The sequence below is a fragment of the Haliaeetus albicilla genome, chromosome 2 (assembly GCF_947461875.1).
Source record: "Haliaeetus albicilla chromosome 2, bHalAlb1.1, whole genome shotgun sequence".
NCBI lineage: Eukaryota > Metazoa > Chordata > Aves > Accipitriformes > Accipitridae > Haliaeetus > Haliaeetus albicilla.
Window position 1 is genome coordinate 21,954,550 of NC_091484.1, and position 18,346 is coordinate 21,972,895.

General features: G+C 41.7%; 1 protein-coding gene across 1 annotated transcript in view; it reads left to right on the top strand.

Moving 5' to 3' along the window:
• EPDR1 (ependymin related 1) overlaps positions 1-16,421 on the top strand; it is a 38,250-nt gene extending 21,829 nt beyond the window's left edge. Inside the window, exons 2-3 of the mRNA XM_069809640.1 lie at positions 11,172-11,380; positions 14,264-16,421. Of these exons, the coding sequence (XP_069665741.1) occupies positions 11,172-11,380; positions 14,264-14,454 (400 nt within the window). The 3' untranslated portion in view covers positions 14,455-16,421. The remainder of the gene's footprint in view (positions 1-11,171; positions 11,381-14,263) is intronic.
• Positions 16,422-18,346: the final 1,925 nt, after the last annotated feature.

Genomic DNA, 18,346 nt, shown 5'->3' on the forward strand with positions numbered 1-18,346 from the left:
GCTGAGGTACTTAATGCCTCCTTTGGTCAGTCTTCAATAGTAAGACCAGTTGTTCTCAGGGTACCCAGCCCCCTGAGCTGGAAGACAGGGACGGGGAGGAGAATGAAGCCCTCATAATCTGAGGGGAAATCATTAGCAACCTGCTACACCACTTAGACACACACAAGTCTATGGGGCTGGATGGGATCCACCAAAGGGTACTGAGGGAGCTGGCAGAAGTGCTCACTGAGCCGCTTTCAGTCATTTATCAGCAGTCCTGGCTAACCAGAGAGGCCCCAGTTGACTGGAGCTTAGCAAATTCGACACAAGAAGGACAAGAAGGAGGATGCGGGAGACTACAGGCCTGTCATTCTGACCTTGGTGCCGGGAAAGGTTATGGAGCAGATCATCTTGCATGCCATCATGTGGCACATACAGGATCACCTAGGTGATCAGGCTCAGTCAGCACGGGTTTATGAAAGGCAGGTCCTGCCTGACTAACCTGATCTCCTTCTATGACAAGGTGACCCACTTAGTGGATGAGGAAAAGGCTGTGGATGTTGTTTACCTAGACTTTAGTAAAGCCTTTGACACCGTTTCCCACAGCATTCTCCTGGAGAAACTGGCTGCTCGTGGCTTGGACATGCATACTCTTTTGCTGGGTTAAAAACCAGCTGGATGGACAAACCCAGAGGGTTGTGGTGAATGGAGATTAAATCCAGGTGGCGGCGGGTCACAAGTGGTGTTCGCCAGGGCTCGGTGTTGGCGCCAGTTCTGTTTAATATCTTTATCAGTGGTCTGGATGAGGGGATCGAGTGCACCCTCAGTAAGTTTGTGGATGACACCAAGTTGGGCAGGAGGGTTGATCTGCTCGAGGGTGCGAAGGCTCTACAGAGGGATCTGGACAGGCTGGATCGATGGGCCCAGGCCAATTGTATGAGGTTCAACAAGGCCAAGTGCTGGGTCCTGCACTTGGGTCACAATAACCCCATGCAGCGCTACAGGCTTGGGGAGGAGTGGCTCAAAAGCAGCCCAGCGGAAAAGGACCTGGGGGTGCTGGTCGACAGCCAGCTGAATATGAGCTGGCAGTGTGCCCAGGTGGCCAAGAAGGCCAATAGCATCCTGGCCTCTATCAGAAACAGTGTGGCCAGCAGGACTAGGGCAGCGATCTTCCCCCTGTACTCAGCACTGGTGAGGCTGCACCTCAAGTACGGTGTTCATTTTTGGGCCCCTCACTACAAGAGAGACATTGAGGTGCTGGAGCGTGTCCAGAGAAGAGCAACGAAGCTGGTGAGGGGCCTGGAGCACAAGTCTTATGAGGAGCAGCTGAGGGAGCTGGGGTTGTTTAGCCTGGAGAAAAGGAGGCTGAAGGGAGACCTTATAGCTCTCTACAGCTACCTGAAAGGAGGTTGTAGCGAGGTGGGGGTCAGTCTCTGCTCCCAGGTAACAAGTAACAGGATGAGAGGAAATGGCCTCAAGTTGTGCCAAGGGAGATTTAGATTGGATATTAGGAAAAATTTCTTCACCAAAAGGGTTATCAAGCATTGGAACAGGCTACCCAAGGAAGTGGTTGAGTCACCATCCCTGGAGATATTCAAAAAGCGCATAGACAAGACACTTCAGGATATGGTTTAGCGGGCATGGTTGATGGTTGGACTCGATGATCTTAAAGGACTTTTCCAACCTTAATGATTCTATGACTGCATGATTCCTTTGTCCTTCAGGACTGTCTCCCAAGGGACCCTGTCAACCAGGTTCCTAAACAGGCCAAATTCTGCCCTCCATTCTCCAAGGTAGCTGTTCTGCTGACCCCTCTCCTTACTTCTCCAAGAATCGAAAACTCTTTCATTTTGTGATCGCTATGCCCAAGACAGCCTCCAACCATCACATCACCCACAAGTCATTCTCTATTTGCAAACAACAGGTCCAGTGGGACTCCTTCCCTAGTTGGCTCCCTCACTAGCTGTGTGAGGAAGTTATCTTCCACACACTCCAGCAGACATCCAGTAAGTTGAAGTCCCCCATGAGAACAAGGGCTAGCGATTGTGAGACTTCTCCCAGCTGCTTATAGAATATTCCGTCTGCCTCTTCATTCTGGTTGGGTGGTCTATAGCAGACTCCCACCATGATATCTGCCTTGTTGGCCTTCCCCTTGATTCTTACCCATAAAAACTCAACCCCATCATCACTATCATCAAGCTCTCAACAATCAAAACACGCCCTAACATACAGGGCTACCCCACTGCCTCTCCTTCCTTGCCTATCCCTTCTGAAGAGTTTTATACCTGTTCATTGCAACACTCCAGTTGTGCGAGTCATCCCACCATGTTTCTGTGACGGCAAGTATATCATAGTTTTCCTGCTGCACAATGGCTTCCAGCTCCTCCTGTGTGTTGCTCATGCTGCATGCATTGGTGTAGATGCACTTTAGTTGGACTATTGATCCCACCAGCTTTTTGGGGGGAGAAGCCCTAATTCCTATGTGACCATTCTGAGGTGCTTCCACGGTTTCCAACACAATAACCCTTGCATCTTTGCTGCCTCATGGATCTCCATCCCCTACCTCCACTGAGATGGCAGAGCAAAGGACCTTGCTGGCACACCGTCCCTCAAACATTAGCGTGCCAACCCCGGGCTTATCTCTGGCAAGCCTGGTTTTCTTCCTTTCCCCCTTCACATAGAGTCTAAAGCTCTTCCAATGAGCCCTGCTAACTCCTGTGCAAAGATCCTTTCCCCCCTTTGAGACAGGTGCACCCCAACTGTTGCCAGCAGACCCGGTGTCGTGTAAACCAACCCATGATCAAAAAACCCCAAATTCTGCTGGTGACACCAGGCTCGGAGCCAGGTATTGATCTGCTGGCTCTTCCTGTTTCTTCCCTCATCATTCCTTGCAACTGGAAGGCTAGAGGAGAACACTACCTGTGCTCCTGATCCCTTAACCAGTCATCCCAAAGCCCCGAAGTCTCTCTTGATTGCCCTTGTACTTCTTGTTGCAACTTCATCGCTGCTTCCCTGAAAAATCAATAATGGATAATAATCTGAGGGCCGTATCAGGGTAGGAAGCTTTCTCTTCACATCTTCAACCTGGGCCCCAGGGAGACATCAGACTTTCCTAAGAAGTGGGTCCAGTCTGCATACGGGGCCTTCTGGTCCCTTCAGAAGGAGTCTCCTATGACAGTGACCCATTTTTTTCTTTATGGAAGCAGTTTTGACACAGGGCGTAGGCCGACTTAACCTCAGCGACACCTCCAAGCTGGATGAGCCATCGTCCTCGTCATTGTGCGGTTCCACTTGCAGAGCCTCGTACCTGCGCTTGCTGCTGCAGCCTGCTTGTCGCCATTGTCCCCTATCCCTTGAGTCACCTCGTTCAGCCAGGCAGAGAGAGGATAGGGAATCCTCCGTATCACACTGCCTGCCTGCCTGCCATGCCTGTCCCAGGGAAGGTAGGGGGTGATTCTGGTAGTCTCTGTCTCGCGCGCACTCCCTGATACTCCTCAACCCACTTGGCTCCTCCCCAAGCCCTGTCACTAAGCGGAGGAGTTCCTCTCCCTGGGCACGCCTCCCACGGTGTGCTCACTGCTGTCGTCCCATCCCGGCGTAAGAGTGGGGCACAGCCTGCAGCCCGGCACTGGGGTGGCGGCATCTTCCCACTGGAGCTCGCTCTGGGCAGCTGGGTCACTCGTGGTGGGTGCAGAGCTTACAGAGGCCATGGTCTTCTGCCAGGTGGGTACCGTTGCTCCCTGGTCGAGCTGGCAGAGCTTTGGCACCCTTCCTGCGCGCCAACTGCCGCGCCATGCCCTGGTCGCTAGTACTGCCTAAGGGCTTCTTTTAGATGTGGCAGGGGGCATGGCCAACGTTGCTCCTGGCCTGGCCCAGGTCCTGTCAGCCGCTGTTGGGAGAGCTGTGGGCTTCCGGTGGCTCTCTAGCAATAAAATTAAAAACAGGTGTGTCTTTTATGTGTTTGGTGTTTTTTTTCTTTCTGGAGATACTCTCAGTCACTGTAACCATTATTTTTCTGGTGCTCTCTACATGTTAAATTTCTGCTTCCTTTTTCTTACTTTTTTCCAAGCTCATAGAGTGCCTTAATATAATTGCATGCTCAAAAGAGCATTTCTGTGTCTCAGTTTTGAGCATCCATTCTTTCTATTAAGTTATTTACTTCCCTTCTGTATATAGCACAGAGGATAAGAAATACAATAGATAAATCATAACATACCTCTGTCATTTCCCTCCTTATTCTTCTGTCCTTCCTCAGGTCTTTAGTATACATTGAGAGGCGAGTTCTGGCCTTCCTCATTCTTTTTGGTCTCCTCTAAGCCCTGCTGTGATTTTCCAGTAACCTTTATTATTATTAACCTACTCAAGGCAGCAAGGCCTCACTCTACTAGATTTTTTTACAAACCCAGAACAGGAAAATAATGTCTGACCTCAAGTATAATTTGGTATCATGTGGTTCTACTAGTATATACCATATTCCCTTGGAGGTGATTCCATTGATTCATTGGAAAGCATTATGGTATTCTGTCCACATCTTCCATTCCTTTCCTTTTGAGCTATTCTGTTGTTTGTCGAGGGCTCCAATTCACAAATATACCATTACTTATGGAAACACACTGATGCTGTCTATTAAGGACAGTGCATCTTTTAGCCTCTTGCAAAACACAACTCCCTTAAACACAATGCTTTATTGTTTTCCTGAATTTCAACTTCAATTAGAATGCGTTGTTCTCAGGGGTGCAACTTGGTGGATCAGACTGATTATTATGGTGTGTCAAAAAGTGAAAAAGAGACAGCAAGGGAAATGGCTTTCTTGCTGATGAATTTGATTTCCCTTACTATTTGCCAAAGTAGTTAATCTAATTCAAGGGAAAACAATTAAAAGAATATGACATTGCATAATTTTTTTATTGAGTTTCATAATTAAAGTCACAAAAAAATGTCATCCTTTAGCTGTTGTAGCTTTGAATTTCCAGCTTTTGTTTCCTATATTGAAAGGTTTTCTTTCTACATGAACTTCATAATTAACAGGACTTAAGCTGCCTAATTCTCTCTGCTTTGAAAACTAGTAGTGCTGTCAAAGTTCCTCATATACCGTGCTAATTAGATACTTGATGCAGGGAGCTTGGTCGCCTTGAAAATAAAAAAAGGCCTTTACAATCTGTGAGTGATTTAATTCAGACTAAAAAATACTGCTTTCACACAGTATCAGATTACATTTACTGTCACGTATTTGCACAATACTGTGTTTGTACAATATACCATAGTCCAGCACCACTGCCAAACATGTGAGATCAAATATGGTAAATTACTGTTGTTGTTGAGGTCTGATACACCAGAAGAAAAACACAAGTCTGAAATTACCGAAAACTTCATGGGAAAGAGGAAAGGAGTTCCCAGAAATATACTGAAAAACGAATGCTTCTCAGTTTTGAAATGAGCTCACCAGGGCTTTCCAAAAGCAGATGAATATTCTTGACCTGATGAGTGTTTATCAACTGTCTGCGTGTCTGCTTGGCAGCTTTGCTCCCTTGAAAATGTTCTTAATCTGAAGAGCTGAGAAGATGAGGTTTTGTAGTCATCCTTCTAGTAAAGGTTCCCATTCTCCCAGTACCTCTTTCTTCAATAACAAAGAAATAAAAAAAATAGTGGTATTGTTGTGGAGTATGTTATCAAGAGGATACAAGATAACTCAAGAATTACATATTTGGATGTATCTGTCCATGCACACTCAAACAGAGAATTTGTTTAGGATATTTTTAGTGAAATTTCTTCTAGTTAGAAGCATTTCTAACTTTTTTCACAGTGTTTAAAAATGCCTTTTTACAAACAGAACTGGCAAAGAATTAAGTAATACCACAAAGGCAGACAGATGCTTCAAGCTTTCAGTTAATCTCAAAAGGTGAAGCAAAACTAGCTTTGGAATAATTGCAGTGACCTCAACTTGATATCTTAAATAGGAAATACTGATCCCTGCTGTGTAATGCAATTGCTCTAATACAAATCATACATAAAATTTTGCTTTCATTTTTCAATTGCTTTATAATACTTACTAAGTAATATACATAAGTCCTGGCTAATGCAAGTGGGAGTTTTAAGGATACAATAGCTGCAGCTGGGAAAACTGAATCAACAGGTTAAAGCCCTGGATGCATGACACCTCATATGCCTTTGCAGGAAAGGAAAGTCTGTTTTACAAGAACCATTGTTTCATTGTTTTCTGGGGTAGGAACTGTCGTTTCGTTCTTTATTAATATAATGCCTTGCCCAACTGATTCTTGATCCCTGATTAGTGTCTCTTCAGTGCTACACCAATAAATAACAAGAATGGCATTTTAAGGCTCCAGTACTGTAAGTTACTTGTCCAAAGCCACAGAGTGAAATGATGCAGAGCCCAATTTAGCACACAAGGAATTTCTTTTACCCAGTCTCAGCCTCAGACCATTATTTTGCTTCTCTCTAGCAAGTGACCTTGTCTAATGTGCCTTGATACATCACGTGGCTCTTGGCATGCCACTGCCAGCACCTCTACTCCTCTGACTCACTACGAAGGCAATTGGACAGCAAGCAGCTCCTTCCTTCTAGGTTTGACGATCACGAGGGAGCCTTCAGAAGTGCAGAAGGGAGTCATGCGGACATGTTAAGTGACGGGCAGGCTCGCATGCTTCAGGACTGACAGCTGGGAAGGATTTCAGCACTGGGCAGTTTTTGGCAGGACTCAGTGCAGACTGAGTACCTGAAACAGAGCTGGTAGCATGGTCTTGAGTCTAATGACTTTTTTTTCTGACAAATATTAAAAAATAATTCATTGTTTAGACTTGCATTAATAACATACAGAACAATAATCCATTCAAAAGACAAGTCATTAGGTAAGTTTATTGGTTTCAGTCATTTACAAGAGTCCAAGAGTCTGTCTGTATGTTTTCTGGGCTGCCTCCTGGGAGGCACCTTTAACTATGTCCCCAAATTTCAGGACAAATCTCAGAGGTAGGATGGTATTTGGATGCACAACCACTCCTCGCAGTGTGTCCTCAATGCAAGTGCTTCGCCTCATGATTGTGTGGGCACGGTATTCTGCCCTTGCATTGAATTCAGTTGAGCTCTTATTCAGAAAAATACTTTCCTTAGCTCAGGAGAAGAGAGTACTGAACGCAGTGTGTATCCTACCTGTCTGACATGATTATTTCCAGCAAAGTCAATGGAATTATTTGCACAGGATATGGTCCAGTGTTAAGAAATTCTTTAAAGCATAGGAGCGAAAAACATGTGTGTGTCTTTATATGCTGGAATTTATCCATTTTCAGGCACAGACAAGGGGATTATTAAGGACCATGAGAGAGTCCCGTTAAGGGCATAGTGTACAAAGGGTGTGAAGGATAGGACAGGGTAGGATGGAATAGGATAGGAAAGGAAGGGAAATAATCTCAGTCAGGCAAATAGAGTAACTTCTCCAAGTAACTTCTCCAAATCTGTTTGAAGGTGCCCAGTGAACAGGTTGGGGCTTCCTTGAAGTTGGAAGTTTAAGGAATGAAATTATTATTAAAATAATATTAGAGGTGTGCACAGTCTGCAAATATGTTACTTCTTCTGAAAAAACAAACTAATTAAAAATCATTTCCTCTTCTGTTTCTTTGCCAAGACCTATCTTCAGGACTCTGTGCTTCCCCTCAAGCAGCCAATGAAATCTCAGGCACCTAAAACAAATAGAGGCAGTATACTTAGAACTTGGCCAGTTAAAAAAAAAAAAAAAAAAAAAGAGGAAATTATTTTAAAATATTTTGCTTTAAAATATGCTAGATTGTTATTTTTATATTCATGCACATTTTGTTATTAATTTTGGCTGGTAAATAGTTCTCTTTATAAAACAACCATTCACCTTTCATATGCAGTTAAACTCAGATTCTATGTAATCTTAGGTTTCTTTGCTTGCTATTTCCAGGATACACAGGAGCAATTCTCTTTAAAACTTGAATGTGAGGTACATCCGGGTTGAATAATGACAGTGTAAATCATGTTCACTGCTTACCCAGGGCTGCCATGCACAGTGAGTAGAGCCACACTCTCTGCAGTTCTCGTCTTGTGTGTGTGCCACCACAGCTGCTGACTTCATCCCAGCAGCACATCGAATCGTACGACTTGTGTCTGTTCCACATATGTTCACTCTGCTTCTCCCAGAACCAAAAGTGTAGGTGGTGGAGCCTCTTGCTCTGCAGAATGGGTGCTAGAGAGATGCTTGGTGATGAGTTTGATTTGTTTGGATTTTTCTAATTCTTCTTTTCATTGTTGTTTCATAATGCACATCTTGCTGTCTGCATGGAAGATAGCAAAGTCAAGAAAGTAGGCTTTTTTGGGTTGTGGCCCTCCTTCTGCAAGTGTTCTGGCCATCTGTTGAAGTCACAGAGGCTATCCATGTGCTGGAAGTTAAATAAATACATGCATTTGTCAGACTGAAGTTTGAACTACTGTTTCACTTGAGTAAAGGTGGCACATGTCCCTCAAACAATGATATCGTTTCACAGGTTACAAAATTTAGAACAAAAGATATTTATTCCATTAAGTAATTTAGAAAGGAAAGGATAAGGAAAAAGAAAATGTGAAAAAAATTGTTAAAAATGTGAATAAAATTCTGTCTGAAAAAAGTTTTAAGTAAGAATTTAAAATAGAAAAAGAAATGTAATTGTTTAAATTTTATTCCCAGTAGTTTGTAATGCTTCACTAATATATTGCTTTTTTGTTCTTTCACAGAATGACTGTATTATTACTCAAATATCTCAAACATGTTGATAGACTCATCTGTAAGGCATTCCCCATCCCACTTTTATGGGAGCTACTGGGCAGCCAGCTGAACAGTAGTTGAGTCATTAGAGCCTGGCTGCAAATACATAAATAAGTGTATTTTAGTGTTTTTATGAGTAGGTTCTCTGGACTGAACGTGATATAAAAGTTACGTATGTCCTTATGTGCTCAGAGGCTTGGGTTTACATAAGGTACCAGTTTATATATACTGAATTCTTCAGTAGCGTCTCACAACTGTGGAGACTTTGCCTTTGACTAAGAAAATGGCAGGTGAGTTTAGCTTGGTAGGAGTCATTACAGTAGCATGAATATTTTAAGATATGGGCAGGAGAACAATTTACCACGGGGAAGCTAATATGTAACCTGCAGCTTCTCAGCCTCTCTGTGTGCGTCTTGTTAATGTGTGGGAAGTTCCTGGTGACTGACTCCCTCAGGGAAAGCGGGACAAGCTACTTCCCATGTTGTGCAAGGTCATGCGTGAGAGGTATGCCCCAGCCTGCTTGTCCCCTTTTACACCCTTCATCCCCATTCAGTTTGGCTAATGCCATTTAGCTTGCCTGTGTTTCCACACATGCTGGATAAATGATCCTCTCAAGAATTGATGGGAATGTTGCTCAGATGTTTTTCACCATGCTTAGACACTTCTCATAGTGCAACCTTTAAATGCTTGTGTCGGTGGTGGGTGAAGCATTCCTGTCTGATGCAATTGTATAGTGCAACAATTAAAACTGTAAATTGTTTTGTTGTCAGCCGTCTTGTATGTAAACTTCACATCCTCCCCAAAAGAATGTGAGAACTGCAAAGAGAAACATGCAGGAGTTGGGAAATACCACAGAGAAGGTCCCCTCTTGCTTTTGTGCATCATCTCTAATTACATGGATTATGCACTGTTTTCCACCAGCTTCCCGTCTTGCTGATGGCACAGGATGAATACTGTTAGGGTCTAGCACCAGGTTTGTGAAGTGGAAGTCACCACTGTCCAAAGGACACCCCAGCCTTTTTTTTTTTTTTTTTGCAGGAAATGGAGGCAGCATCGTGAATGAAGCAAGAAATTACAGGTGGAAAGAGGCACTATTACAGATAGGCAAGATGAAGGTGTTTGTGGTAATTAATACCATCCCTTCCTTTTCTCTAGAGTCACTGCATAACAGTAGACTGTAGCCAAATACTTGAGCTGAGATATTCACAGGGAGCCTCTTAACAATGAGTGCACAGTTTGGGGGGGTTTAGAGAGTGGCTCCTGGCTCTGCTTTGCAAAAGGTGCAGCACACACATGAGGATGCTTTGAGTTGTACTTTGAACAACTCATCATCTGATTGATAATACTAAGTACCCTGGAGAAGTTAAGCTTCTGGTGTTTCTGGTTGTGTATTCAAAATCAGCTCATACTTCTGATAATTTTGATTTCAGTTTCTTTCTGTTTCTGTCCCCTGTTATAAGGCAAGAACCATACCACTTCCTTTTTATAGGTATGGAAGCAAAGTCACAGTGTTTGTGGTAGACCCAACTACTATAACTAGTAACTAGATGAAAATGTCCATGAAAAGGTTTATCATCTCTCCTAAGAGCAGGGCTTGGTCACTTCATATTCTATAGAAGATTGTTTTCAAATCCTTATTAACTATCCGTTTTGTTGACCTCACCTTCTGGCCTCTCAAGCTCATTGATCTCCACACCTCTCCTTATCTCTGCCTTACTATTTTGCTCCTCCGCTTTCTCTTTTCACTGCTTCTTGAGTCTGGTGCTTCCAGAGAGAAACTTTGCTGTTAGGAGGGAGAGCCTCTCAGTTCTGCACTTGGGACCAGGTACTTCCCCCTTCACCAACATGTCCCACTAAGCTACATGGGTTGCCATGGAGGAGCATCTGTGAGGATGGCAGATGCTACATCTAACCAGCACAGAGAAAGGCTCTACCACATTCATGGGGAACTGAATCTATCCAGCCTATGCAAGCAGATTTTTTCAAAGGCTTATAATTTAGCCAAATCTGGGCAACTTTTAATAAAAACTTTTCCCCTGCCAAATTTCAAGTCCTTTCTCCAAAACATGGAGGCACTAGAGCTTTTTAATGAAACAGTTATTAAAAACCAAACCAAAACTAGGACTAACAACATGTTTTTCTCTTAGTTGTTCTCAGAAAAGTTGTTCTGTTGTTCTCAGAAATGGCTGAACCAGTTCAGCCTGATTTATTTATTTTGGAAAGAGTCAGCTGAGACAAATTTTCAGCATGGGAAATTTCAGCCCAACTGGTTAGCCTTTCTCAAAGTTTGGCAAAGTTTAATGCAAGTGAAAATGGTCTTATACTGAGAAGTCAATGGCAAGCTTACTTATCAGCAATGCTTCTTGCTTAGTATAGAAAAAGACTGTATATATGTAACTGCTTTTTTTTAATGTTTCAGATTCTTTGAGTATATATTGCTCTACAAAGATGCAGTGATGTTTCAGATTGAACAAGTTACAAAGCTTTGCTCGAAGATTGCTCTGACAGAGCCATGGGATCCATATGATATTCCTGCCAATTCAACTTATGAAGATCAGTACTACATTGGGGGACCTGGAGATGAAATTATGGTACAGGAATGGTCTGACAGAAAACCAGCCAGGAAATGTATGTGCATGCTTTTGTTTCATCTTAATAATAATCATTGTCTCTGCTACCCAGGGAAAAATAAAATTACTCATGTTTCACCCCAGATTTCCATATTTCTATAAAGTTTGCTGGAAGAAATAATAAATATATCCTGAGCACAGCATATCATTTTATTATCAATGTATTTCATTAAGAAAATGTGTTATATCTCAGCAGGATCAAGTATGTCCAAGGGACTTGATTGTGGTTTAGTTCATATCATACAGATTTTGGCATGGAACAGCATCATTTTGCATCTGAATCAAGCAGCCTGTATCCAAAATATATCTAGAGAAGAACTGGCAATATAATTAGGGGCACACTCAAACTAGAGGATGCATAATAGAAACAAAGCAGGTGTCACTGTGTGTCTACACACAACTATCAAATGTTATCACAGAATACATCCAATACATGGTTCTGCAGCAATGGACATCCTTAATATGCACCTAAGTTTTGTTATCCACTACACTAGTAAGAAACATCTGCTTGCAAGACTTAGTTCTGCACTTGGCAGCTGAACACCTGGATCATAAAAGAAAGTAGGCTGAATTTTCCAAGGTACAGTATGTTAGGTTTTGGATGCATAGCAATTTACTAGCACATTGGCTTCAATTTCATCTATGGTTTACTGATGACCCAGGCAACTATAAAAATAATTTTAAAACCCCCATGAAATTTATGGCACTATTCAGCTCATGCAATACTTATGGTTACAGACACCTAATATATAGGCTGGTTATGACGCTGAGCATTTAGCCAGGGGAAAATATTTCTTTCTTGAATAAAAGTAGAAAGAATGAAGTAGAAAATGAAGGATAAGATGGTTAGACCTCTGTAACTAGGTCAATATACCTCTGCTGTTCTACAAGACACAAATTGCCACTTACTGCAAAAATTTTGTTTTTCAGATCCGATATTTTTGGAACTTTTATGGAACTTAATATCCAGATACATTCAGTTAATGATGTGTGATTTTTATCCTGTACCTCCAGTGCTTTTCTGTATGATCATTCATGAAAATAATGTCTTAAAGTTGTCTACCCATCCACCTTTCAGCTAATGTTGGCTTGAATTCTAGAAATTATATTTCCGTTAAAATTATAAAGGTTTCAGTGGAGATACAGGCTACCTTGGTAGCATCATATTTTACCTGAATTTTTTATTCAAAATTCTGATAGAAGACTTATTGAGGAAAAGAAGCCTCCATTTCTGGATACTCAGAACCCAACTCATTGAGGTCAGAATGGTTTTGGTATATTAGGATGCCCTGGAGAGGTATGTTCAAATATTGCTCAGCTTGCCACCCTTTCTTTAGATACTGTATGTGTGTTTCATGTCACAGCTTATCTATTTCTGATAATGTGATTGTGGTATAGCATATGACGCAATACTGGAAGGACAGTAAATAAGTATGTTTGCTGCTGAGTGAGAGAAAATAAACCTCCTTGGGGCTGGAAAAATTTGTTACAGGCATCCCTCAGAGGAACTGATTTATGATCACAGTAGGTAATTTTGTATTTTAATCTCATGAATTTCTGCTATCAAGAGATCTGAAATACATATAACAACTGGATGAAGTGATGTACAGTGGAAGGTGTAAAGAAAGATCACAGAAGAGGTGCATGGGGTTAGTAAAAGAGATTTAAAAGTGAAGGGTATTCAAAGGAAACCACCTCGATGCTACTGACTACAGAAATAGCATAGTGGTGAAAGTAGAGGTGATGGCAGAGGACAAGGGGGAAAGAGAGTGAGGGAACACCTCTGAGATAAGCATGTTGTGGAATTAAACCAAAGTTAAAAAAAGGGACAGACTTGCTACATCACATACGTGGAGGAGATCAGCATTGAGTGTAGTCTTGAAATAATTAATGAACCAGTAGAAAAGTTTGAGAGGAATAGGAATTAAAAAGATTAACATGATAATGATGATATGAGTAGATTACGGTAAACAGAAGGAATAAATTAAAAGAAGTAATGGAAGCACTGGAGTTGTATTTGGGAATGTTCCTCTTCTAATGAGGCAAACCCTCTGTGCTTGAGAGACTAAGATGGAAAAAGATGAAGCAAGGTCGTGTTTATTTGGATTAAAGATGTGATGAGTATCATCAGTGTAAGAATGACAGCTAAGATTATAAAGGACCAAAAGCTGTGGAAGCAAGACGGTGTGGCTGTCAGTTCTGGTGCAGAGAAGTCCCCAGCACAGCAGAGGGCAAGTGCTTCCTTGGGTAGGTGAGCGCAGAACTTCCTGTGCATGGGAAGGAATCGGATGTCCCACATAGTTTGGGGGGGGGACACGACTAAGTGGTTTAGAGTGTCAAAGGCTGTGTTGAGGGACAACATTGTGAAATGGACCACAGGTTTTCAGTAATCACACCTTTCAACTTGTCAAGGACAGAGTGTAAGGTAAAATGTCCCGGTGCTACCCAAGGTGATGGCACCAAAATTTGCCTTCTGGGAAAACACAACATTTCATTGCTTTACTGGTGAAGTGAGTAAGTGCTGACATGAAAGTGGCATGAGAGAAATCAGACTTGTGCAGAACACAACTATATTTGGGACTGAGCAGAAGTGACAGTCCTTCAGTAGAGGTATACTTGAAAGGTGGCATACCAATGCCATGACGGTATCATGATTTGAAATGTGCCTAACACCAACATGTTCAGGTTTAACATCATTGCAGTGTCTAAATTATACCAGTTTTGTGGCCTTTCTTGGTGTTGCCATGCATATGGACAGGACTATGGGCAGTTCAAGCCTGTAGGCTTTGCTTGAGAAATGGCCATTTTTTTGACTGACATCATTGTGACACATTCATTCATTCTTGTTATCTAAAGTAGTCACATTTCTGCTTGGTTACAGTGGAATCCTGGGTCGGTGTTTACACAGTCAAAGACTGTTACCCAGTACAGGAAACCTACACGAAGAACTACAGCGTGACAACCTCCACTCGCTTTTTTGATCTACAGCTGGGCATTGCTGACCCCTCTGTGTTTACCCCACCCAGCACCTGCCAGACAGCCCAGATGAGGAAGATGAAAGATGAATGCTGATTATGGACACTGGCTGCCCCGGGCAAACAAATATTAGCCAAGAGGATGGTTATTAATAGCCAGCTGCTGACGTCTAACCTGATTTTTCAAGCTTATTGTTGCTCTTTGGGGAATTGTAAGTTTTCACTTGAAGGAGAGCATAAACATTTAACTGAGTAAAATATGTAACACAGAAGATCTCTTTCATCATATTAATCTGTTCAGTGATGCACTTACAATACTATATAGTTACCACTAAGATAGTATTTATAGATGCTATTTATTTAAGCTGTGGCTGATTTTCCTTTTGGAAAGGTTTCATTATTTATTTTTTCAAGAAGACAAAGCATAAGAAGACTGCAATAATGGTAACATCTAGAAGGAAAAGCTAGATTTTGTTGTTGTTGTTACTTCTGGGGACTTCAGGGAAAGGGAAGTATGTCCTGAGTAAGACCTCATCCCTAACTGAAAAATACCCTGTTTTAAAAAATGAACATCAAAAGTATGGAAATTCATTATCTCAGTTTTGGTTTGCTTTGTGTTTTTTTTCTTTCTGCCCTTCAGGAAGCTGGTAGTCTAATGTTTGAGCTGATTTTTTTTCTTTCTGAAAAGAAACTGGAGTAGCTTTATTCATGTAATGCTAGCTAACATGCAAAAAATACTTGTCTGTTTCTTGGGAGAATGGCATGAAAGGAAGGGAAGGAGGGAGAGGTACACCCCCAAAAACTAAGCCAAAGTTTTCTTGCATTTACAACACTTTTGGTGAAGTGTTCCAGTAGGGTGCAATGAGACATTTTTCAGTCATATTTTACTTTAGCACCCACTTTTCAAGGCAATACTAGTTTTGACCTATGCAAAGAGATTAAAAGGTACTGCACTCTAGACAGCTTTAATATTTTGTGACTGTTTTCAAAAGTCCTTACTCACAGAGTATGGAAACACCTTTATAATTCCAGGCAGAAGTGAAAAAAAAGCCATTCTTAGTGCATAATTAGTAAAGGCTAAATCAGCGTCCAGACAGTGCCTGGTGATCTGGATGGAATGAAAGATGGAGCTGCGTGACTAGTGTGGGGAGGTGGGAGGAGGAATGGGAAGGAGAAGGAGAGTTTTTAGATGTCCTCTGTGCGGTGTGGCTGCAAGGCACTGCAATCTAAGCAGAAATGACAATCTTGCTTTATTTTGCACCCACTCCATTAATGCCTGCCTTATTTGCTGTTCCATCAGCATCTCAAACCTTATTATCTCTGCATCCTTTTCTGGTGGGCAGAGCAAAAGTTTCCTTAAGGGGGATAAATAACTAACCAAAAAAGCGCAGGAAGCGCACATATTTTGCTTTAGAAAATTCAGACCAAATCTTCATGCACCTTCAGGCCCTCAGAAGTGTGGAATGGTGATGGGTGTTGTGCTTTTTTCTAAATGAAATTAATTGGCCTATTCTGTAAGTCTAGGCATGCATTTTATTTATTATTTGCAAATATGTTTAAAGCCAGATTCTTGTCCTCTTACACATGTTGGGTAGTTACTTGCTCCAGAAATTATCTGGCTGAAAACAGTGCAACACTGGGAAGTTTGGTGTCTCTGGAGGAGAGATGCTGGGCAGGCTTTTGGTGCTTTATATGCTCATAGCTTTTTGTACGTAAGCAAGTGGTACAGTGGTTATTTTGCTTTCACAGTTGTGGTCAGAATGGCATTTTACTTTGCCATGTGCCTAATGAAAGCATATACACATACCTGCTAAAATTTAGGTAGTTCATTAAAAATTTTCTCTCAGACATGACCATTTCACTGAAACATGCTAGTGGAAAGAAGGATTGGGTTTCCTTGAATTTAGAGTGCATTTAGTCTGTACTCGCCTTCTGTATTTTTTGTGACAACCTAAATGCTAACTGCATATTGTTCTCATTAGGGCAATGATTAACATGCATTTCTTAATATCTGTGTCTTGTTAGAAACTGGAAAATATAATAAATCTGGCTAGCAAACATGAAGCTGTGGTACTGTATCATTTGGGATGACTTTGTTGTGGTAGAGCAGATAGCTGAGTAATCAGGGTGTTTGTATTATGTTTTGCTGACTGATATCATTTCTAGCAATAACATTAATGTTCCTTTAAATATGAATTTGCAAAAGTCTGGTACACAGAAGTGCTTTAAAAATGTTGCCATGACATACAGGACAATTTTATATGGCTAAATATGTATTTCTAAAACAATGCTGTTGTCTTTGTATTTATGCTCTGCAAATTTAATAGAGTTGTCAAAGAGATGTCAAACAACAAATTTTTGGAATACATTTTTTAAATTAGCCATGAACCAAATATGAAGCACAAAATAGTTTTTGTTATCATGTACCACAAGAGACATTTTGTCTTTATGTGAAAATGCCAATGACTCAGTAAGAATGAGCATGAAAGGACTTTAAAGTAGCCACATAGTGTGCTGTCACAGTAAAGTAAAAACGGGATTCTGATATGTCTGATAGTCTGGGGAATTTGTTTATCACAGTTCCCTAGTGGAAAATTAATAATAAATTGCTACGGACATGAGTTACATTGTATTCTATTGGGTAACTGTGACAGAACCTGGGAGCTGGGATAGCCTGTGAGACAAAGCTGGTTTTGTGAGATTTCCAGTACTTCCTGGTTTCAGCTGGGACAGAAATAGTGCAAACATAGATCTGCCTGCCATATTTTTGTATTTCTGCTTGGAGGCTTCGCTGAAAGCAGGATGTGTAGAAACACAACATTGTTTTATTTAAAGTTAACCAAACATTCCTGAACCTCCAAACAGGTTTAGTTTGAGTTTGGGGAGGAGATCTGGGCATTTGGTTCAGTTCCTATTTTAACAGTTTGCTTAACTCTAGTATTAGGGCCAGATTTTGCTGCCTCAAGCCATGCTGCACACCATGGAAGTGCTGCCATTTACCAGGGCATGCCAACTTTCATGAAAAATGTAGGAAGAAATATAATAATCCACAGTCAAATTTTAGTCAAGAAATCTCTAAACAATACAATATTCTTATTTTGGGACACTGTAACAAAATTAGTGTGTTTTCCACCTTGAAGTTCATTTCATTCTAGTGCTCACATTTACACCTTGCATCTCTTTTCCCACCACTCTATACTTCACAATGTCAGTGGATAATGCCACTTCCAAAACAACATTTAGAACCCTCAATTGCATTTATTTCAGTAGGAGTTCAGCACCTAAATGCCTGATGGATCTGATCTCTAATTTTGCCATCAGTCTTATCTCAAGTGCAAGACTGGTGCCGGCCATAACCAAATGTGAACAACATACACTGAACTATGTGTAAGTGGACCAACAGTGAAAGCAGCATTGGCTCAGGTACAATCACTGGTCCCCCAAAATCCCAGTCGATGAGAGGTCTCGGCAAGGCTCCTGCATCACGTCCTGCATCTCCTGCATCCTTGGCCACAAACTGGTGCTGGAGGCAAGCTGCAAGACATTCCCACATGACAGAAAGGCACATCAGGTAGTCATCAGCTAGTTGCCTGCTCCCTAGCCATGATGAATAAAGATATCAAAAAAGCACCCACACAAAAAGACAGAGGTCCCTGACTGTAAAGATCCCAAGGTCTCCCTTAGCTACTTTTCCAGGAGGCTGCGTGTATGGCGTGGACTTGGGCACATACAGATTTAATCTTCACATCTGCACTTCAGCATAGGAACAAATGAAGCAAGCTTGGAAAGCTCTTTAAACACTTCTGAGTATTTTCTCCTTTGTAAGGGGAGAGGGAGAAAATCTTAAAATCCAATGAGTAGTCTCAGAAAACAGTGACAGCTACGTAGGATAAGAATGATGAGATACTACTATGAAGCTGCTAGGGTAGATTTCCAAACATTGTGTTGAGTGCATACTGGTTTAACATGCTCCAGAGTAAAGATCCATG